The sequence below is a fragment of the Oryzias latipes genome, chromosome 14 (genome assembly GCF_053564925.1).
Source record: "Oryzias latipes strain Hd-rR chromosome 14, Olatipes_Hd-rR_3.1".
Taxonomy (NCBI): Eukaryota; Metazoa; Chordata; class Actinopteri; order Beloniformes; family Adrianichthyidae; genus Oryzias; species Oryzias latipes.
In genome coordinates this window covers 14,309,769-14,332,384 of record NC_136250.1, presented here as the reverse complement: position 1 = coordinate 14,332,384, position 22,616 = coordinate 14,309,769, and the positions used below count along the sequence as shown (strand labels likewise).

At 38.8% G+C, this 22,616-nt stretch overlaps 2 protein-coding genes and 1 long non-coding RNA gene across 8 annotated transcripts in view; 2 read left to right on the top strand and 1 right to left on the bottom strand.

The window, feature by feature from the left end:
• cfap54 (cilia and flagella associated 54) overlaps positions 1–10,928 on the bottom strand; it is a 28,773-nt gene extending 17,845 nt beyond the window's left edge. For 3 of the 5 annotated variants that reach the window (XR_013647389.1, XM_078930614.1, XM_078930615.1), the window contains exons 1-25: positions 10,728–10,928; positions 10,128–10,233; positions 9,845–9,994; positions 9,605–9,770; positions 8,075–8,133; positions 7,794–7,937; positions 7,511–7,612; positions 6,708–6,806; positions 6,204–6,393; positions 6,025–6,123; positions 5,834–5,946; positions 5,618–5,726; positions 5,432–5,517; positions 4,954–5,091; positions 3,670–3,834; positions 3,459–3,587; positions 3,168–3,378; positions 2,852–2,985; positions 1,982–2,185; positions 1,813–1,905; positions 1,553–1,741; positions 1,350–1,468; positions 1,104–1,251; positions 841–996; positions 645–767 (exon numbers count right to left, since the gene is read on the bottom strand). Coding sequence is in view for 3 of the 5 variants with exons in the window: in XM_078930614.1 (XP_078786740.1) it covers positions 645–767; positions 841–996; positions 1,104–1,251; positions 1,350–1,468; positions 1,553–1,741; positions 1,813–1,905; positions 1,982–2,185; positions 2,852–2,985; positions 3,168–3,378; positions 3,459–3,587; positions 3,670–3,834; positions 4,954–5,091; positions 5,432–5,517; positions 5,618–5,726; positions 5,834–5,946; positions 6,025–6,123; positions 6,204–6,393; positions 6,708–6,806; positions 7,511–7,612; positions 7,794–7,937; positions 8,075–8,133; positions 9,605–9,770; positions 9,845–9,994; positions 10,128–10,233; positions 10,728–10,855 (3,360 nt within the window). In the remaining 2 variants the exon portion in view is untranslated. The remainder of the gene's footprint in view (positions 1–644; positions 768–840; positions 997–1,103; positions 1,252–1,349; positions 1,469–1,552; positions 1,742–1,812; positions 1,906–1,981; positions 2,186–2,851; positions 2,986–3,167; positions 3,379–3,458; positions 3,588–3,669; positions 3,835–4,953; positions 5,092–5,431; positions 5,518–5,617; positions 5,727–5,833; positions 5,947–6,024; positions 6,124–6,203; positions 6,394–6,707; positions 6,807–7,510; positions 7,613–7,793; positions 7,938–8,074; positions 8,134–9,604; positions 9,771–9,844; positions 9,995–10,127; positions 10,234–10,727) is intronic. The other 2 variants (XR_013647391.1, XM_020708853.3) reach the window with 1 other exon arrangement.
• A 1,111-nt stretch (positions 10,929–12,039) lies between these two features.
• On the top strand, positions 12,040–14,116 carry LOC101169800 (alpha-crystallin B chain). The gene is made up of 3 exons (XM_004076372.4): positions 12,040–12,873; positions 12,992–13,114; positions 13,187–14,116. Exons 1-3 carry the CDS (start codon positions 12,694–12,696, stop codon positions 13,367–13,369), a joined length of 486 nt encoding a protein of 161 aa, XP_004076420.1. The 5' UTR covers positions 12,040–12,693; the 3' UTR covers positions 13,370–14,116.
• A 3,470-nt stretch (positions 14,117–17,586) lies between these two features.
• LOC144983641 (uncharacterized) lies at positions 17,587–22,376 on the top strand. 2 transcript variants are annotated; one of them, XR_013647387.1, is made up of 7 exons: positions 17,587–17,723; positions 18,095–18,151; positions 18,743–18,836; positions 18,998–19,105; positions 19,549–19,682; positions 21,331–21,456; positions 21,749–22,376. It is a non-coding gene; the product is annotated as an uncharacterized LOC144983641 (long non-coding RNA). The 2 variants fall into 2 exon arrangements; XR_013647388.1 differs by lacking the exon at positions 18,095–18,151 and having other exon boundaries at positions 17,591–17,723.
• Positions 22,377–22,616: the final 240 nt, after the last annotated feature.

The window sequence follows — 22,616 nt, the reverse complement described above, 5'->3', positions numbered from 1 at the left end:
CAGTTTATTGTCTGTTCAATCATTAGGAATAGAACAGAATTAGTTAGTTAATTTCTTTATGAAATAAAGAAATGATACAAGAATTAACAAGGAATATTACATTTTACAAATATGAAATAAATACATTTACATATTAATAAATGACTGAATCAAAAGGTATCACTGGGTGGAACAGTTGCAAATCTGTGGAACTTGGAGAAATGGGTGTGAGTTTGTGAACCGAGTCATTAAGTTGTGTTGTTTTATTTTTTATTTAATGAAACAGAAATGTTTTTAATAAACAATAAAATATGAATCATAAAACATGAACTCATCAGGTAGTAAAAAAACTAAAATATTCTTGTGATTTAAAAACATTTTTGCTAAATGACTACGATTTATCACTAAATTTATTGATGTTTCCTTAAATTTGATAAAATAATCAATTTTCATAAATAAGTACGTAAAACCTTTAGAGCAAAGGAAGATTACAATAACTTTTTTAAGAATCCAGCTTTAAAAGAAAAGTCACTTCTTCAAATTGATGTAAGAAAAAAACTATTGGGGCACTTTTAAAAAGATTATTTCTATAAAACTTAATGTAATTCCATCATGTGTAAATTTATGAATGAAAAAAAAATCATAGTTTTAACATGCACACTTACTTTTGACAGGTAGAAAGTGATGCAAGCTGTCATGTAAAGGAGGGACTCTGTGGTAGCTCCAGCCCATGTGTGTATGAGGAGACTGGAATTCTCTTCCAGGACTACCAAGCATTTCTGCAGGACCTAGATGAACATGGATGCAAATAGGAACTTCATCATCATCATCGACTAGCTTTAAGTGACTTTATTTTCTCACCTGCACCACTCTATCATGCACGATTTGATGGAAGATTAGCGGAGCCAGCAGGCCATAACAGTTAACTACAGCCTGCAAAGCAGAGCTGCCATCATTCAGACACAAAGCCAAGTCCATGGCCACCAGCATTCGGTCACACTCTGCTAGTCTGGCTTCCTGCAAAACCAGCCATCATTTTATTAATGTAATACAGTTCTGTTCCTGCCTCAGATCAAGTCCTATTTATGCATCGCTCACTGTTCTGTAACAGGGTGGCTTTGTACCTGGTCCCAGATAAACGGACTGCTGTCGCTAAGGGTTTCACAGCAGAGTGCCCCCTCCTGGATGCTGATCTCTGTCTCGATAAAGATGGAGGTCAGGACCAGGTTGCAAAGGTGAGAGGAAGACTGTTGGATGGTTGCTTCATGCAGGCTTAATGACCAGAAACAAAGAATTACATAGGCATATGCCAAAAAAATGGTTAATCCCTGTAACAAATGCATGTGGAGAGCTCCGGTTTCTATCCTTACCTGGTTACAGCAAGTCTATCCCATGGGCTTTTGGGCTTAGAGCTGGAGTCGGTATAATGCTTCCAGAGCTCCCTGCAGGCTCTCTTAGCTGCAGGATATTCTTTTGTTTTGAAAGCCACCTAAAGGAAGACACCAACACACCTTCAAGCGCATCTTTCTTCTGTTTGTTTATCCCAGGCAGTGGGAAACAGAGGGTAGCTTGCCTGAGCCAAGTGAGCCCACGTGGCCAACAGCTGGACCGGCACGGATGCCAGCAGAGGTGTGGTTGTCTGTCCAATACTGTTGCCCAGCAGCATGCCCTGGCTGTCGTAAGCAGCAACAGCAAACACATACTTTTGGTTGGGCTGCAGACCCTCAACCCTCATCACACACTCTCCAGAACCCACTTGAACCTGGAAGCATGCTCAGTATTACAGAAACGTGATGACACAAACATGACCTTGCAATGTAACCAGATCTTCACCATAAGTCCAGTCCCTGGCAAGCTGCAGTCATTTAGGCGGACCTTCTTGTTGATGCCTTCAGCTACACGGCCAAACAGCTGGTACCAGCACACCTGGAAATGAAGAGGAGAGATCATGTGCACTCAGTGTTGGTAGTTCGATAAAGTTCTGAATTAATCTGAATTTTACCTGTTCTCCCAAGTCATATGGAGCAGGAGCAAAAGCAAAGGTGTGGTCAGTGCGAGAAAGTAGGACAGGAGGAGGTGGAGGGCTTTCTCCTTTGTGTTTTGAGGCCTTGCCCGCTTGATGAAGCTTCTGTTTAGTTTGATACAAAGTCATGTAAACCTTTCTCTCCTCCAGCTCTGCTTTTTCCATCAGGCTGAAGGCCTCCTGCTAGGACACAAAGAGCACTTGTTAAAAGATCAATTCACTCCAGTTTAGCCGAAGATTCCCAGAAAGACATTAGAAATCATAAAACCTAAAACAGAATCCAAATCATGCGTTTTTTTAATGTCTATTTTTCATTTATCTAAAGACACACTCCGATCATCTTTTGATAGATTTTAAATGCATTCCTAGTCGTATTTTATCTTTGTATGCTCTTTTTAGCCTTAAAAAAACCCCTGTCTTTTTCTAAAACAGTTTCTGCAGAGCGGCAGTTGTTCATTATAAATTCCCCCCTGAGGTCTGGGCGGAACTGTTAGCACAGAGCAATCTGCCCCCTTTTCCCCAGCATATTTTCAACATTATATATAAGCTCTTTATTGGATCTTAATTTTTTTTTATCTATGTCCTCCATCATCAGAAAAATGCCACAAGAAAATGCTAAAAACACCAAAAAGATCATTTTCATCGGAATGCGTCTTTAAAGTAAAAGATACTTGCATTCCACTCCCTTATAAGTTTGACATTTTTTAAATAATATTTTTTTTAAATCTCGTGTTTTATAACAATTCTCTTACAAATGAAAAACAAAAAAATAATGTCACAATCTATATTCTCGCTGCATTTTGAAAATCTGCATGGGTTTGTAAAAGAAGTCTAAAAATGTGGTTCAACCTCTAGGAGAGTCTTTGTTGTGTTGCTGTCAATCACAATCTCAGTGTTGTGCTCCAGCAAGGCCCTCTGGATTAGAAAAAGAGCTTTGGACACTTTGTTGTTCTTAATCCAATCCATCAACTCCGGCTTTTCAACTAAACAAAAAAAAGGAAAATTCTAATTCCTCAAGACCTTCATGAACAAGGTAATCTATATACAGCAATCTTAAATATATCTAAATTGTCTTGTCTTGACAGTTTTTAATATTAGTCAGAAACAGATTACATCTAAGAAGCTTCGGTGTAATGTATGAGCCAATGTGTGCAGTGCCTCAGACCTGCATGAAGATGCAGCAACTTGACAGAAACCCTATGGAGGATGATTTCCAGCTCTAGATGAAGGTCTCTGGCCTGCAGGAACACACTCATAGAAGGCTCACAGCTCGACTCCACCTCTGACTCCACATCTTCTGTGTTCCTCCTCCTATTTTCATTTGTTCTTTTTATCTCTTGTGCTGATCCTGATGGTGGTTGAAGTGGTCCCAGTTTCTTTAAGGACAAAGGGAACTTTGGTTCCACGGTTAAATGAAATGCTACAATTATATTGGTACAGTAGAGAAGAAAATGACCTGCAGGAAGGCAGAGTCAGTGACTGCAGAAAGGTCTTGAGTACTCAGAGCAGAGATCGCCTTTGACAGAGATTCCAGACCCTTCTTCACCATGTCACGCAGCTTCTGAAGCAGCTCTGCAGTGGTCATCTGCAGATGTGCACAAACAGGCATGAGACAAACAGCCTCATTTTTCCTCCAGTATTTAGCTTTTTTTTGTTTACCCACAAACCTCAACTGAGCCAAAGACTGGACCTCGACTTGAACCAAAATGTTCCGAGGCTTTTTCTAGCTGACCGGCCAGAGTACAGATCATCTCTGCTGTCATGATACTGTCGATTGTTGCCAGCTGACAGGCAAGGGCCACTTCACAGAGCACACTCAGACACCACAGCCACTGTAATGATGTAGACAGATAGAAGCAAATACAAAACAGTTAAAGCCGTGAGTGGCGTTGTATGGCCCACAGGCGCTACCCACCCCTCCTTTCTACCCAGCCTTAACGGCTAAGTGGCTACATGCCCCTCCCTCTCTGGTTAGAGCTGAACGTGACAAATTCACGAGTAAAATACTTTTTTGTTGGTCTTATCCCCATAGCAACCCTTTTATGTTTTAGATGCCAGGGGATGACAAACAGGTCAATGTAATTTTGAAAAGAATCGGCAAAAATAAACTTTTGGATTTCCTTAGCAACAAGGGTTTATGTCAACCACACTCATATTTCTATTACGTTCTTATTGTATGTCATACCCTTTCGTCAACTTGAGCCAGGAATATGTGTATCATATTTTTAGGATATTCCAGTAAAAAATGTGCAAGCAACAGTTCAAAATCTCTGACTTTTAATTCCAACATTTTTTTCCCCATGTAGCTTCCCATTGATGTTCCAGGAGTTAGGAGGTAATAGATCAAAATCCCTTGGAGGAGTTTAAATTTGTAGCATGGCACCCTCTTTCCGAGGTCAAAGGTCAACAAAGCTTCAGTTGTGGTTGTACACTTAACCTGGTGGAATGTATTTGAAACTTTGTGAAGATCGCTCAAACATACACTTTGCCAAAAAAGTGGCCACCAGCGTTAGGTCCTGTGGTCATCCCATAATAATTTTAAAACTTTCCTTTGATATCCCTAACAGGTGTTTTGATTTTGTTAGTAGATTTGAAAAAAACAATTGAGCACCAGGAGAAATTTTGCTCGTCAATAATTATTTTGATGGTTACTCCTACTGTGATGTCATAATTTTTTGGGAAGGGGGGGGGGGGTATTCACTGTTCCCAAAATGGATTTTTATCTGGTTTTATTTGTAACTAAATGTTGGTGACTTTTTCAGTATGAATTTCAGAATTGTGAAAGCAGTATGAGTAGTATGGTACATGCAGTTCAGGACTGCTGTGGACCATAATTACATAAAGCACACACAGGGTGCTTGTGTACTTAGAGGCTAACAGAACCTGTGGTAATAACACTACTTGTAACTTATTGCATTAATAAAAATGGTGGCTTCTTTTACAGCACATACCTTCCGATAGCTGTTTGTTTTCTGATCACATTGAGAAAACTCAGAAGTTTGAAGCTGATCACTCTGCATAACCACCTTCACCTGACTCCATAGGAATAAGACAACATCCAAAACCAAGTTAACATCAGGATGTAGCTCCTGGAAAGACAAATATGCAGCACATACACAAGTTTCAGGTATGGGATATATTGGAAAGCTCATCAATGCATGTCAAATACCCAGTTTCATTTTACAGATTTTCGGGATAGGAAGGCAATTCCATTGGGGTGATTTATGACAGATTTATGAATTTGTGACAGACCCAGGAGCAGAGGCTCTCAGGTGGCTAACCGCAACGATGACCAGTACCTTAAGACCTATCCACTCATTGTTTAGCAAATGCCACAAAGCTACAGGTCTGTTTACCAGATGTGAGGGGTACTAGGGTTCTCAGACAAACCATTCACAACCACCATGAATGTTCGACCCAAAAACTTACAGGATCACAGCCACAGACGGACATCTGCAGGGTGTTTACCAGAGCAGAGATCTCATCACTTAAGAAAGCTGAAGACTTGGATCTGTCTGTGGAAACATAAACAGAGGAGAAAAATTACAAAGCTGCATAAAATTGGAGAAATGTTTTGCAACAAAATAGGGAATCTGCGTTATCTGATTCTTTTACCCTCACTCATGTCATCTCTGAGTCGGCTCTTTTGGAAGAACAAAATACTGTAGCTGTGAAGTAAAGCTAGCTCCCACTCTGCCTTCCTGAAAGGCTGACCTTTCACCTCCTGACAGAAACAGAAAGACAATCAACAATGGAGAAAGAGGAAACTTGAAAAGACAGATTCACTTTTTGGGATTATCTGTACTCCAGATGACTGACTGAGCCACTTACTGAAAGAATATGTAGCATCTGTTTGGCAAGGTCAGCAAACACATCCAGCTGCTTGTACTGAAACAGCAACTTGAGAAACCTCACAGCCGAGATGATGGGGATTCTGTATTCACCTGATGACACAGTACGTCAAAGTTACCCGAAAGAAACCCAGCCTGAAACAAACACAATTTAAAAAAACCCACATGTACCTGTCACTGCCAGCTCTATTAGAGTTGAAGTAGATGTCAGGATGATAGGGTTAAGGGCCAGATGCTCTTCACACTTCTGCTCAGAAGCACCCAGAGATCCTAAAACCGCGTGTAAAAACAAATATGTGTAGTTTTTAACTTTTATTGGCACTTTTTTCTGTGTTTCTTTTTTTACAAACCAGACAATATGCAAATGCCAGCCGACAGCAGTTCCAGGGCGGTTTCCTGCAGCTCCGCATCTCCCAGCATCCTCATCTGCAGGGGCCGTGCGCTGCTGTCCCAAAGAGCTTCCAAAATGGCCAAAAACTGTCCAGCGCAGGAGTCAAACATAGACGTCAGCAACTTCTCTGTGGAAGTTCGAGGCCAAGGCTGCAGGACATCAAAGAAAAGCAATATTAGCAGAAAAGGTTTCAGTGGTTAAACTATGACTGTTTCAGCCAAGAAGGTTTCTACCAAGAAAAGAAAATAATTGAATAAACACACTGAGATAGCAATTACCGGTACTTCCACTGTTCTAAGTGAAAGCAGACTGAACCAAAATCTTCTGAAATTGTATTTACTGAAACATGATGTCTGATAACGAGATCTTACTATTTTGATTCTTTACACTAGATTAAGGCTGCCCCTCAGAGGTAAAAACTGAAAGCATACTATAAAGATGTCAAATATGATTATCCCATTACGCTGGTAAAGTCTTTCAGGGAGTTTTTGGCTTGGATTCTTGTCTTGTATTTGGGTCTCCTGCTCTCAAAAACTGCCCTCTTGAACACCAGAGCACCAAGCTGAAACAACAGAAAAAGACTTCAGTTTGTAAGTCAGGTTTGCATGTCTTTACCCTACTTTTAATGTTTACACACATGCTAAAACAATCTCATGGCAGCTTGAAGTTTTTAACTAATCAAACAGAGCCCCTTATGCATTTGACTAATCGGATGGACGGCTTTACCTTGGTGACCTATCGAATGGAGCCCTTTTATGTTAGATGTCCAACTCATATGTAGATGAAGATCATTTGAAGTACAACTTAAATGACTTTTTTTAAATAAAACTGTTGTAGTGAAATGGATATGATGGATTTGTTGTTCATTTTGCTGTTCGTTCATGTATCGCAAGTCATATAATCGCAATATTGATCACTAACATCACAATTTTTTCTCATATCATGCACCCCTCATTTCTGATCTTCAAATCAGAGATTCACAGTGATTTGGGGAAAATTCTATTTAGATGTTCAGTATTTCTATTTCATGTAAAGAAATTAAAATGCTGCCAATGCAAAAAATAATTCATTTGCATTTTATATTATAAAGGTTAAGAGAATGCAGGCCAGATGTTTGGCTCTCTCATTGTCCCCTAACCAAATCTGTCCCTTTTTGCAAAATGTTTGGACACCCTTGTTCTAAAGCTTAAAAAAAACTGTCAGAGCAGGATTAAAAAGAGTGAGTGTTAAAGAAATGAAAGGAACCACGTTAGAATCTGTCAGTGCCTTGATGGAAGCTTCTTTATAAGCTCTCTGGGCCTCTATGCTGGTGGCAGTATCCTCTTCTGCTCGTTCATTGATTTTTCCCAGAGCTCTCCTGGCAAATTCCTGAAAGCATTTAAAATATGTATGTATGTATGTTCAGGCATATTTTAACAACCTTTCAATGTGGTTTTTGTTTGTAGGTTAAAGTTCATGTGCAGATGCTCTGCTGTAATGAACCCAGTCTGTGTATTGATTGGTAGAATCCCCCAGAAATCTGATCTGATGCAGACAAACGACTTCTCACCTCTGCTTTCGTCCCAGCCTGGTTGTCATAGTAACAGTGGCAGACAGCGCAGTACAGAGTGACGCTCAGTGGCAGGTACTTGGCTGTCATCAGGGGAACAGACAACTCCACGCTGATGCTCGCCCACAGAAGATACTCCAGGGCCTGAAAAGAAGCACAAGGGCTGACGTAACAGTGACGCAGACTTCCACGCAACACCGTGCCCCACCCTGCAGAGTGTCTCACACATGAAATAGCAGTGAGGTTGGAAAAAGCTTTTGAAGTGGACCAAAAAACAGTACCTCTGCACTGCAGTTCATAGTCATCAGGTAACGGCAGATGTTGTAAATGAGGGATGAGCCTGGATAAGAAAAGATCATTAATAAAATGTTTCTATAACCATAAGGTAACTGGTTTATTTTACCTGAACAATGTTATCTTAATTTGCTGGATCATTTTGATGGTTTTCTGCAGAGATTTTGCCCCCAGCTCCTCCAACTCTCCAACAAAGTGATGACATCACAGCAGGAGAATCCATCCAAAAAATGAATGGGGGCAAAATCTTTAATGGGGCTCAAAGAATTTATTGCTAAATTCCCTAATGAAACCAAAACATGTGTCAGGGATATCCAAAGGAAGGAAGTTTAAAGATTATTATGGATGTACACAGGACTTATAGCTTGGTAGCCAAATTGTGGCAAAGTGTGAAATGTAACTTTTTTTTTTTTACTTTTTTTACATTTTTACACAATATGGGAAAAAAAATGGTTTAAGCGATCTTAGCAAAACTTGACACACTCCAGGTTAAGTATACAACCACAACCAAAGTTTGGTTAACCTTGGACCTTGGGAAGATGCTGCCATCTTGTATTTTCCAAATAAATCCCCTTTAGTATCAGCTACAAATTTAGAGTCCTCCTTGGAATTTTAATTTATCACGGCAAAATTCCTCAGAAATCCTTGGGAAGATACTTGGGAAAAATGTTGGAATTTGAAGTTGTGGATAGCGTTAGCGTGGCAAGTTCACAGGTGTGGCATTTCCCTAATTCCTGCATATTTTTAACCAGAATATTGTGAAAGTTTAATGCATTAATCGTTGGTCCAAGCTGAATTACTGTAAACAATATGATCAGAAGTCAGAGCTCTGTCCCCCCCTCTGGTCACCGGCGGGAACCATCTCCAGAATTCTGAATGCACTTCATCTCCCAGCAACCCCTGGATGCCACACACTAGACTCTTATTTGCAATCACTCTCAGTAGGTACACTTAAGCACTGCACTGGGCCTCACCTAGTGCAAAGTATCGTTTGTGCCACTCTGCCTGCATTACTAAGCGTCAAATCTGGGCCTGATCTTCTGATTTCCTGACCCTCGATGTCTCTCACTCCACTTGCCTGCCACCTGCCCCGAATCTTGCCTGGATCCTGAGTACTTCTGTTTCCTCTGTGATGCTCCCATGCTCATTACTGACCCCTACTTGTCTGGGCCTGATTTTTGCTTTTTGGATTTTGGATTGGATTTTGGATTGGATTTTAGCTTTTTGGAGTTTTAGCTGTGGTAATGAAACCTGCTGCAATGGGAACCAGCTGTCTGCCCATTTTTGTGACAAATATGACACATGATATTAACACAATAGGAACAAACAACAAAAAATCATTTTAATAATTTAAACAGAAGATATCCCATTTATTGCTCCATATAAAGCACAACAGCTGCCAGGTTAAATAAAATTCTTCCAGTTTTCCTATATTTTCCAGTTTTAAATGTTTCATTGTGTTCTGTATATAAAAAATTAAAGGGTACCTCTTTTTAATCTAAAACATAAAGACGTACCGTTGTATATATGCCAGGAGAGATGGTCATGCTGCTGGAAGGCCTGCATCATGATCCTGATAAAGTTCAACACATGCAGGAGTTTGCAGCGTCCCTTCTGGCTCAGGATGCTGTGCTTCTTCTCCAGCTCAAAAGTGCAGAGGGCACAGCCAAGCATTGCACGGACCTTGACACACACATAAACGCAGACATGCTATTATTGCAGACAAACCAAGATTTGCCTAGTTTGCAACAGCGTACCTTCATGGAAACAACATCTTGGTCCACATCAAAACCTTCAGGGAAGAAGCAGGCCTTGAAATGCTCCAAATCCCTAATGTCTGTTATTTCCTCTGAACTGAATTGCTGCAAGTGCAAGCTGTAGCCCTGCCACAGAGCAACCTCATACATCTGTTGAGAGAAAGCAACGTATTTGCTACTCAAGGTACCAACACAGGAGGATAGAAGCAAATACTAAATTTGCTCCTTTGAAAAATCTTTTTGGGCTGTTGACTAAGATTCCAAAAGTTTAACAGAATTTCACCTTAATTTCAGAGAGGAAGTCTGCAGTCTGCAGCATCTGCTCCTGGTAGGACTTTGTTGGAAGTCTGTGTTTGTACTGCTTCCAGATCTCCACAAGAAGCCTGACCCTTCAAAACAAACAAGCAAACAAATAAACAAAAAGACTAACAATTATTTGAATAATGAAAGATAAAAGTGCTATTTCCATTTGAAGGTGAATCACTGAATGTTTAAGAGTGTTATTATCTACAGTATGATAAATATGCATAATCATAATATTTATACAATTATGATATAATTAAAATATACTAGTTATATAATCACAATAGTTATATGATCAGATTTGTATGTTGACTACGTAAAATCACCTTCACATTCAGCCAATGAGGGACACACAGAGCCACGCATGCGGACATTGAAATTTTGCCTGGTGAAACATACTTAACGTAACATACTTTGTTTAAATCACTTTAAAACACGTCAAATGTAAGACTATAACTGGCAAATTCACTTCTTGATAAATGTTTTTCTTTTTGTTTAGATATTATTTTTTTAAAATATCGGTTTCGTATTTACCACAAATGTGGGAATTCTGAAAATTTTAATCTAAAACGTCTCTCACCCTTTCACCTGTGCGCCACCATCTGGGCGTTTCATCAACGACTTTAACGACTTAATGTCCCGCCTGAAAGCGATGAAAACGGGATTCCTATCATCAAGATCCCCGTAATGTGAAGCAGGAAAGTTCATTTTTCAACGAGTTCCTGTCCCGATGCGACAAACCAGCAAAAACGTTAGCCTGGTTACTATGGTAACGACGCAGCGCCAACCGGAAGCGAGAGTCGAATTTCCTTTGAAAGTTTTTGACAAGTCTCTGTCCAGCTGGCCTCACAGAAATCCACTTAGTAAGAGGAATTAGAAACAATACATCTGCCAAAATCAAATAATTAATTAAATTAAAACACGTTGAAAGTTCAAACGAAAGTCAGTTTTATTTACTTGTTAGTTTGTTTATTGGCTAAACGTGAGTGTGAGTACTCATGCTAAAATGGGAAACAACTTAATTTTTACAACTTAATTTACAGGGGAAAAAAATCAAATATAGCATACTAATTATTTTTATGATCAATTTATTAATATTTCTGGCAGAAAATATATTCATACATTTAAATGTAATCATAAAACATCAAATTTCCTTAATTCCTTAAAAATATAAATTTATTCATAAAATCAATACCCTCCTCTAAAAGAAAGGAAAACGTTTTGTGAACCTTTACATGTATATATTATGAACCCTCTGGGTGTTCTTGTCAGTGTACCTTATGCTGAACATTTACTGTATACATTTGTTTTCTTGTCATTTACTTGGAATCTGTTCAATGAAATAAACAACAACAAAACAGTCTATTATTTTCAGAAGGATGTCAGGACCTGGAACCTTAAAAAACAAAAAAAGTAGTGTCTTTCCTGCAACATCATTCAATCTTATGTAATGAACCTTAGATTAAAAGGAATCTAATACTCAAAAAAAATCCCCAAAACGTGATATTTTACAGGTTAATATAACGAAATTGCACATAAATGATAGTATGGAAAAGAAGTACTGGGGAAGTTGAGAATTGTCATTTTCCCCAAAAATAAATATTGTCAAAAAAAAGATAGCAGACTTAGCCATTGGTGTCTTCTATCCATGCATATGTTATGTTTTTTTATAACCAGATATTTTTGGTGGTTTCATTCACTGCCATTTTTGGCTCTATTATTGCTAGCCGTTTTTATTTTAATTTTTCTTAAATTTCAGCCATTAATGTTGTTTTTGAAGATGAATTGCCTCTACATCTAAAAGGTGACACAGCTACTCTGAGGTGGTCAGTGGGTAACGCAATGAGATAAACAAACATGGAAAGCAAGATTATTATTTGTCAGGTTTATTTTTTGACTTCAGATATTTCTTGGTAAACATTTAGAGCACAAATCTAATGTGATGCGGGTGGTGGAAGGAGGCGGAAAGCTGAAAGATCCTGGTTGGCAAACCCAGTGGGGAAGATTCGGATTTTAAATCCGAGCCCAGAGCAAAATGACATGCACTCAGCGTGTAATTTAATGCAGCCCCATTCATATTCACTGAGCCACACATCCAGAACACCCAAACCTAAAGCTGCTGGCAGTCGGAGCCCTGCCAGCGAGTGCCCTGTCAGCCATTCCTGAATCAAATGCTCACATAGTCATCCACACATTAGACAGGGGTATTTCCTGGGACGTGAGCCATAGGGGGCATCAGCAGTATTCCTGGCCAGCATGCCCTCATGACTGAGAGGAAAGGAAGAGTTCAGGGCTTACACAGAGGAAGGCGGACCCTGTCAGATGAGCTGAACAATGACTGCAATGTAGGGACAAACAGTTGACATCATTGTTGGAGGACGATCCTCCTGTTGGCAGAGTCTAGAGCAAAGCCGGCCCAGGGGTCACAGACAGGGACAGGGGGCTGGGAGGGAAACACAAATAAAAGCAGAGGAGGAGAACCCACAGCACCGATCTCAGACCAGACTTCAGCTCTGCTCACGCACCAGTACTGCCCTCATATCACCATGGACATTCCTATTCAGTACCCCTGGTACCGCCGGGCCCTGCCGAGCCGCTTCGCTGACCTCTCCTTGGCAGAACCTCTCATTGACTGGCCAATTATGTGGCCCTTCTCCTGGTCGTTCCCCTGGATACGCCCTTCCTTCATGCGGTGGGTCAACTGGCCAGAGAATGGTCACTCTGAGGTAAACATTTTTTCTCAAAATGTAATCAATCAGCTCACTTTGATTAAACATTAGTTAATAGCTAAATTATAATATATCTGATATAGCAAGAATCCTAACAGCTGTACTCTGCTTACAGATGCGCCTGGAGAAGGACCGCTATGTGATTTACCTGGATGTGAAGCACTTCTCCCCTGATGAGCTGTCCGTCAACGTCTCAGACGAATTCATCACCGTTCACGGGAAACACGAAGGCAGAGAGGTCGGAGGAGACCTGCAGGAGCGATGAAGAGATGGAGTCCCTCTCTGACGTGCCGATCTCTTTCTGTTTCAGGACGACCACAGCTTCGTGTCCAGAGAGTTCCTGAGAAAGTACAGGCTCCCATTCGGTGTGACAGGAGCCAACGTTACCTCGAACCTCACCTTCGATGGCGTGCTGACCATCACGGCGCCTCGCTCCTCTCAAGGACAGGAACGCAGCATTCCCATCTCCTGTGATGATGGAACACAGAAGTAGAAGGAGAGTAGACTCTGGATCCTTGAGTCTCTTCAACTACTAACCCAAGTGCTTTTCTTACTTCATATTTAACCTGTTATGTTACTGTAACAGTTCTCACAGAGGTCAGGTGTCTACTGGAAACCATGGCAACAGAGTCTGACTCACTGTGAATTTGTGTTTTTAGGGAAGATTTACAAAATAAAAAATTCCCTGAGACTCAAAATGTGTTCACATCTACAGTAAAGTCAAATATATTTATTACCAATGAGATGGTCAAATTTAAATTAATGCTTATTTTTTACTAATACAAGCATAATTACTGAGATTTAAACCATGAAGTGGGCTGCGGGTTTTGCGAGCAAACAATAACTCAGATTTGCTCTGATGATGACTAAATTGCATGAACCAAATTTGATTAGACACAAACTGAGCTCTGTGAGAAGATCCTCGGTCTGTATGTGTAGGGAAGTTTTATTTAGGGTCAGTTTTAGTTTGTAACAAAAAGAGAAAAGCCACAGAGGGACCTGGGACCAGGTGAAGTGAGCTGCAGCAAAACTTTCAGAAGATGCTGAATGAGTATGAAAAACGACAAGATGACCTCCATCATCGGGCTTCTGGTTCACAACTTCTGAGCTGCTAAAGATAGTTTAAATGTGCTGGATGTACAGTGCATTTGTACTTGTGGATTAAAAATGACTTGTCTGTAACTCTGACAACAACCTTCTGACATTAGCAAAGAAAACAATAAAAAAACAGTTAAATGCAGATTAAGGTATTTTGTCTCTATTGGATTCCCCCCCCCCCATTTTTAAAAAAATGTATTTATTTTGAACTGATATTTGGAAATATTCAAAGTCTGAGAAGGGCCTTTGATGAAGATGAACAATTTATTGGGTTTGCGCCCTTTTTTTTTCAAGTTAATCCAGTTTAGCAGTTTTTGAAACGTGTTAGCACATAAGATGAGAAATTAAACCAGCTATCTTTTCTTTTCTTTTTTTTCTCCTCTCTAAGATGAATACAGTTCTACTCTATTCCATTCTATTCTATTCAAAACTTTCGCAAATTTATCACAAAAGTGGAAAATAAATGTAGCTAAAATTGAAGTTGGTTTTAAAGTCCCATTAGTTGCCATACATGTAGATGTGTAAAATTTGTTCTCGACATTTAAGCTATCTTCTGGGGGAGTGGTGAGCTGCAGACACAGCTGCTAGGAACCATTTGGTGGATAAACCCCCCCCAATCCAACCCTTTCCTGCTGAGTGTGGAGAAGGGAGGCTTCGAGTCCCATTTTTAGAATCTTTAGTGTGACTCACCACAAGACCGCTGAGCGGCTAGTTTGTCCTTCCTGCCTCTTTTTACCTAATTCAATGGTGTCCACAGCCACACAGAAAAGGTTGAGTTCTGCACCGACATCATTTTTCCTGTGTTATTTTCAGTGGCAGCTATGACACCTCAGCAATTACTTTAAAATGGTTTATGTAGCACACCGTGAGTTTTTATTGTTCTGTTATCTCTGAGTTAAATGTTAATTTCCTTGATTTTATTCCTGTGAGTTACCAGTGGTGTTCTTCCTGGTCCGTGGGGGAGGCTGAGGATGGAGCTGCTTTTGATACTAAAGCTTGACAACAAAGACAGGAAGAGGGGGAGCTGGAAGTGTTCATTTGAATTGTTTGTTATTTTAAGGTGTTTTAAATTTCAGTCATTATGTATCAGTTAATGTATTTTGTGTAGACTTAACCAGTTGTGTAGTTTTGTTGGACTTCCAAAGATCTGTCATGCATTGTATTATGCAGTTCCGTCCTGTTTGTGTCAATAGTCAGTTTGGCCAGACCGTTAAATAATCTCACAAAAATCTCACAAAGAATCACAAATAATCTTATCTAATTACCAAATCGTCTATATATATGATATGTAGATATCAGCCATCATCATCCTGTTTGTTTACTGAGGAGTTGTTTGTGAGGTTTCTTTACTGGGTTTAACATGTTGCTCAGTCTTCTGTTTTGTCATCCCTTTCGTCTGTCACACCCACTGTCGGTTAATGCAATCACCCCAGCTGCTTCCTGCCAGTTTAATTATTCCTGTTCGTGTCTCTATGACTCCAATCATGATGCAAACCTGATTTGTTTGGTTTGCTCGAAAGAATTAGAAATTGCTGATTTCTGGGTCTTATGCAAACCAGCATTCCTGACACAATTAAGATTCTTCTAATTGAATGCATTCCACTGTAGTATGTGTCAAGGCTAGTTGGTTTGTTTTGTTTTTTTAATCAAAGTCCCACTCCAATCAGCTTTTGGTCTATTGTAAAAGCATTTTCAGTGGTCTTTTACTAATGATTATGCTGTTTTTAGCCAAAATCAACAAACCTTTGTTGTTTTCTAGGACATTAGTGAAGGAGTTCATAAGAAATTCGCCTCTGAGTTGTGGGCGGGACTGTTGGTGCAGAGCAACCCCACACCCCTTCCCCTCCCTGTTGCTGAGAGCTCTCTGTTTACTGTCTCCCACTAGCTCACACCCCTCACACCCCCAACCTAAAAAAATACCGCTGCAACAAAAATAGTGATGAGTATTGAAACAATCCAGCTGTAGAGTTTTGATCCAAATGCCAGCTTGGACGAGAAAAAGGAAGATGTACGGCGATCTATTCGTGAACAAGTCGATGCATCAGAATGGAGCAGAGCAGGAAGCTTATAGCCCACAGTTTGTGGGTAAAAACTATAGGCTTTTTCAAACACCATTTTTTCATTTGCTTCTAAATTACAATAATTTGAATAAAGAAATGCTCAGAGATGCTGTTTTAATCATAATTTTCTTTTTATATGTTCTCCATCATCAGAAATATGCTATAAGAACAAGTTAAAAACAGTAATTTTTCTCATGGGATTTTGGTCTTTAAATTTACTCTGGATTCCTAATTTAATACAATATAGATCTCTAAAAGAATTTTTTTCCCCAATTTAACATAAAGAAGCATTACCAGAAAAAAAGATTCCCTGAAGCGATTCTCTGTTCAGCCATGCCATAACCTCCAACATATGGTCACTGTTTGCCTTATAATATGCACACAACAAGTCAGATACAGAAACTCTAGAATGCTTTTTATACTTGTGCCTAAGATCCTCCTTCTTTTCCATAAAGAGTCAATGTTTCCCTTTATATCCACCATTTTCTTCACCTATTTAAAAAGGTATGACAACGTTTTTTCTTTTTTTTGATTAAATGGGTTTGGCCAGCAAAAATGTTTTTAAGTTGTAAGTTACTATTTTATGTTTCAATAAGGAAAACTTATAAAATTTCTTGTGAGATTTGTATGATATTGTTGCTTCATGAGCACATTACTGTCACAGTAAAATAAAAACAGTAAATAGATGTGTACTTTTATTAATGTACATTTTTTATAAAGGTATGAACAGAATCACAGAGTGTCAATGATGACTGCTAACCTAATATAAAAGACATTCAAGCATGTCTGTGAAATCCTCTTGATGGAAACTACACTGTCAGAAAAAAGGGTACGGTTGGGGTACGTTTGTGAACACTTAGGGTACAAATGGTGAATTTGTACCCTAAGTGAGTCATAATTACACCTTAGGGTACTTATATGTACCATTTAAGGATAAAAAAGGTACAAATATGTTTCCAACCATCAGAGGGCCCATATTTGGACCCTTTATTCCACAAACAAAGGTACAATCACTTGTGTGACAAAAGTAATAATTCAAAGTGTATGAAACGTCACCCAAAATCATTTAATACGTGTTGGTTATTTGGAAAAGATGCACAAAATAACCAAATATATTTAAGAGACCACACATCTTTTATGACTAGTTCTGAACAGTACACAAGCACATTATATTTTATTGATTGTGCAGAGCATCAAGACAATAACTTTTAAACATGTATTAGTGTGAGCCTGTTTTTTTTTTTTTACTTATATAAGAGCTGTTTTAAGTTTTGCCTTTAATTTAGAGCAAAAGCACAATGTAGACAAAATTATTTGATGTTTTTAACCTTATATGGTGTACTTTAACTTGGCCTAAATTCAATTTAAATTTCTAGTCTTTGAGCTGTTAATTTAAGTTATTTTCTTTCTAATCATACATTCTCATAAAAAAGTAAATTTCTCTGTTACTACGTTACATTATGTGTACATATTAGTACCTTTTAGCTTTTGCACCTACACAGGAAAAATGAGAGAGTACTTTTTTCGGAGTTACCATCAGTAATTTTTATTTAAGTAGGTGTAAAAACGTAGAGGAAATATGTTGGAGTAAACCAGCGAGACCACGCCCACTCTACTTTCTTAAGTTTCGTTTCTTCCGCCATTTTGTTATCCCGCTGTGGACGGAGGAAGTTAGAGGCTGTGACTGAGGTAAGTCTGCTAATTGCTCAAAAATAAGTTGGAAACTTGTTTTAAGCGGGTTTGGTTATTTTATCTGTAAGGAATAACTTTTGTGTTGTGGAATGCTGCTATTCCACCGTGTATGTGCCTGTGAGGAGATTGCAAACTACGAGCAGGAGTTTGCTAACGGTTAGCCTCAGCCGTTTGAAGTTCAGCTAAATGCAGCCATTAAATAAATTAAGCTGTTGTTTTTATTGGTGTTGTACCGCGTTCCGTTAAATACATTGAAATATATACATTTTTTCACTAGATAATTCTGTCGCCGTTTTACCGATGTACGCTGGCGTTGATGCACCGGTTGTTGTTGCCTACCCCCCCTTTTTTTTTTCTGTCTTTCTTAGTAAGGAAGCCAGCTACTTTTGAAACGACCAGCTCCATAATTCCTACTGATATTTCAGGTCCGTTGAATTCAATGCGTTAATCATTTTAATCTGTAATGTGTAGGAGTCCAATAACGTTTTAACTTTATTTTTTTTACACCGCAGAGTATGGCGGTCCTTCCCATTTATATGTCAGCCTGCCTTAGCTGCTGTGCGCGCGCAGCCACCATTTCTCGAATGCAAGACAGTGACAGACTGTTTAGGTTGTCATGATCATGATCGCTCATCACTGTGTTGTTGATTTTGATCATTCTCTTGCAGAGATTATTTTTTTTAAATGGAGGTCCGTGATTCCAGATACTCGTCACGATTTCTCAAACCAAAAACTCATGTATAAATCAGGAAAAAATATTTTTTTAAATGAACTTCCAAGAAATAAATCTGTAGGTCCTTAGAAGCCAGTGCATTGTTGTCAGTGTTGTTTTTTTTAGCAGTTCTGCAAATTCTGCAACATTGCTGTGACAGCTAGTGTGAACTGTACATTTGCCATTACTATTTTAAAATGTATTAATTTATTTGGAACAGGGCTTAGATCTGAATAAATGCTGTGTTGGTACCTTTTGGTGTTGTAATGTTTTTTCTTTTTTGTAATTATTTTTTTCCCACCAGGAAAGATGCAAGCTGTGCGTGAACATGTAGAACGCCAAAAAAAAAAAAAAATGTTTTAAAGTTTAGCTGACCTTCAAATCCTTTTGGGAATGCGGTGAGTGGAAACATCACAATTTCCAGCATTTTTCTTTACAGGAATCAGTCAACTTTGTGGAAAAACTGTCAGCTGTGATGCAAACAGATTTTTTTAATTGGTTTTTAATTTAAAGATAATTTCTGTGCTGTATTCTAAACATAATTTTGCTTTGTTCACAGCTGCCAAAAAGTTCAACATCCCAACTTTGGACTTGAAAGTGTTTGATGACTCAAAGACAGAAGTTGATGAGCAGGTTTCTGATCTCCTGTTGAAAAACCCAAACCTTGGTGCGTTGGAAATTTGTCTGGCCGAAGATACAAATCCAGAAAGTGAAGTTTTTCTTTTAAATTGTAATTTATCTATTTTGTTTTGAATGGTTTTGGGTAAATTCCCCTTTGATGCCTGAATTTATTTCCAAGGGAAATAATCTGTGTTTTTGCTTTCAAGTACATGCTAAATTAAGAACATTTTTGAGCTGAAGAGTTTTGATTGTATATTTGCATCAATAGGAGTCTAAGGGTTAATGATTTATTTGACAGGATAGTGTGGGGAACAAAACACGGGCAAATAAGTATGAGTTTTTTATCCTATTGCTGTCTTAGACAAGATAACAAATCTGCTAAACTGTTAAGTCGGTCAGTATTTAAAAATCTTTGTTTTTACTTTTTTTGTTTTTGCTATCATACTAATTTAAATATTACAGTAACTGAAAGCTTTAATACTTTGACAGATCAGCCGAGTTGTCCTGCAAAGAGCTGCAATACCAGTTCAAGTGGAGATTTTGAAGTGGACTAGGATGACACCATAATATTACAACACAGTCCTACAACAAGACGAAGACTTGAAGACACCTCTTTTGCCAAAGTAAGTAAATAATCTATTCACAAAGTCATTTCAAGCATTCAAAGTCAGGCTGTCTTTCCAATTCAGTTTAGTTGTCAAACAGTGCAGTAAGTCAGATCATCCAAACTAGTTTAAAGTTTTCTAGGGAAACAGCAGATTGTACCGAGTAAGTCACAACACATTGAATACATTCTGGAATGCTGTCCTCATCATACAAACATATAATTCTTCTGTATTTCCTTCAACAAAGCTCTGCATAATTAACAAGATATTGACTATACGGGCGACAGTGGCTCAGGTGGTTGAGCGGGTCGTCCAATGACCGAAGGGTTGGCGGTTCGATCCCCGCTCCCACCAGCCAAAATGTCGTTGTGTCCTTGGGCAAGACACTTCACCCTCCTTGCCTCCAGTGTGGCTCCACTGGTGTGTGAATGTGCATGAATGATCCCGGTGATGGTCAGAGGGGCCGTAGGCGCGAAATGGCAGCCACGCCTCTGTCAGTCTGCCCCAGGGCAGCTGTGGCTACAACAGTAGCTTACCGTCACCAAGTGTGAATGAATAATGGACACACTGTAAGCGCTTTGAGTGTCTTGAAAAGCGCAGATAAATCCAATCCATTATTATTATACAAAGACAGACGTTGACTATGCAGTTTTTGAGAGGGAAAAATGTTTTCTGGGACATGGTTTCTGCAGTTCAATTGGAATTCACCTTCAAGTTCTTGACAGGACTGTTTTGCAGAGTTAACCGGCCTTAATTTCCCATCATGCCATTGTTTACGCTCCCGTTACCTTACAGTCCCTCACAACCCCCAAGCAACAGAATTGGCGTGCAATATTGGAGCTATCCAGCCTTATAGATGTGAGCCAGATGCCAACTCAGACGAGGAGAATGAAGACAAGCGCTCCGCTTGTCTTCATTCAGGGAGCTTGTGGCCTGCCAAATGTAGCTAGCTTTCTCAAATTACATCTTTTCATCTGCTCCTGATTCATCCCAATTTGAGAAAATAAATATTGAGAAACAGTTTTATTCTTAAATCTTATAACGATGTCATCATAATAATGCCACATTTTAAAAAATAACTTTCATTGGAGTGGGTCCCCCATTTTAACATGTCGCAGTATTTTTCTCATGATGGGCGCGTTTAAAAGAACACGTTTAAAACTGCACATCTGAGTATTCACTCAAATTGGGATGAATCAGGAACAGACAAAATAAATGCAGTTTGAGGAAGGTCTCTATTGTGACGCACCACATGAAATGAGGTGGGTCTGAGTCCCTCTGCTCTGCTCTATTCTGATGCGTCCACTTGCAGACAAACAGATCCATTAACATCTTCATCATACTTGTCTGAGCTTGATCTAAACTATGGCCGGAAAGCTTCAATATTGCTCACCATTTTGGTTTCACCACTAATGTTAGTTTTAGGTTGGAAGGACTGTAAGCTAGAGGGAGAGGGCGTAAACAAAGGGATGATCGGACATCAGCAGAGGGTAACTACTGTGTCAATAGCCCCGCCTACAACTCAGAAGTTAATTTCTGATCAACTCCAAACCACTCTGCACAAACTGTCTTTAAACATCATCTCAAAGTGCTTTAACCCCAGTAATCAGTGCTTGCAGTTGTATTTTTTTATTATTAATATGGACTTTTAAATTTGATCCAATAGGTGGTTGCTGTCATTGGTGAGGATGCATCATCCGTTGAAGGTCATGTGAATGTCCTGCATATCCAGTACAGCAAGGTGCGAGAGGATATACTAAAGAAGTACCCTTTCTTGAAGACAACCTCAGGGGTCAGTGACATTTTAAATCAGTTCTCAGCTTAAAATACATTTTGAATGTCAATATAAGCTGAGACATCTGCTAAAATGATCATTAACAGCTTTAACTCAATTGTAAAAACATTGTAATTTTCTAAACCCATATATAAATATATAGTCATTCAAGCCAAGTAATATTTATACAATGAGATCACTAAAGGGAAATGGCAATGAAAGAGGCAAAAAAGAATATTAGAATGTTTTGTCTTTTGTCTGTTTTAGTTAAAGTGAATGATTAATTTTCTAATTTCTTTTTAATTTTCAGTTTGATGAAGTTGACCGAATGCATCCATCACCTGTCAGTTTAAGCCAGCGCTTCAAGGACGGCGTTTACCAGTATTGTGCCAAAGGTGCTTGAGCTTGTTCAAAGAAAAGCTCCATTAGCCAAAGTCTCCAAAGAATCAAGAGAAGAGAAGAGATGCTTGCAGAGGATCTACTAGGTATTGACATAAACGTAATCTTTAGTGTGTTTTATAGTTCTTCTTTTTAGAATTCGTATCAATATTATCTTAATCACATTTATGCATTTTATTATTTAAATTATGCATTTAAACTTGTTTATAAGTTTACTTTTTTATTATCTTTTTTTAGAAAATGTAGAATGCAGTAGAAAGATGTACTTAAAATGAGGTCTAGTGCTTCTTTTGTTAATGTCACAAGTTTTATTTCATGGTTTAAAAATGGTAACTGAAGTGCTATGTGCTGTTTACAATTGATCAAATGTTAAGGTTATAGTTACAATGAATGCAATGTGAACTGAAGGAAAAATATAGATTTTTCATTATTGTAAAATTGCTAATTGTAAATATATGCATCCTGTTGTGACACTGTAAATACTGTGAAATGTCAGAATTGTAATTTTTTTGAATGTTTAATAAATGTGATAAACATTATACTGGTCTTTTAATGTGCTGTATCTGGTACAAATTTGCCATCATAGGGTACAAAAGGCTTGTCACTGGGGCAGTACCCTTAAAAGAACAAATTTGTACCTTTTTTAAAGGTACATTATGGTACCATAGCACTATAAGGTACAATTTAGTCCACAGAGGTACATATTTGCCTTTGAAAGGTACATACTGAAAGGGTACAGATGCGCACCTATATGAAAGGGTACAACATTTGTACCCTTG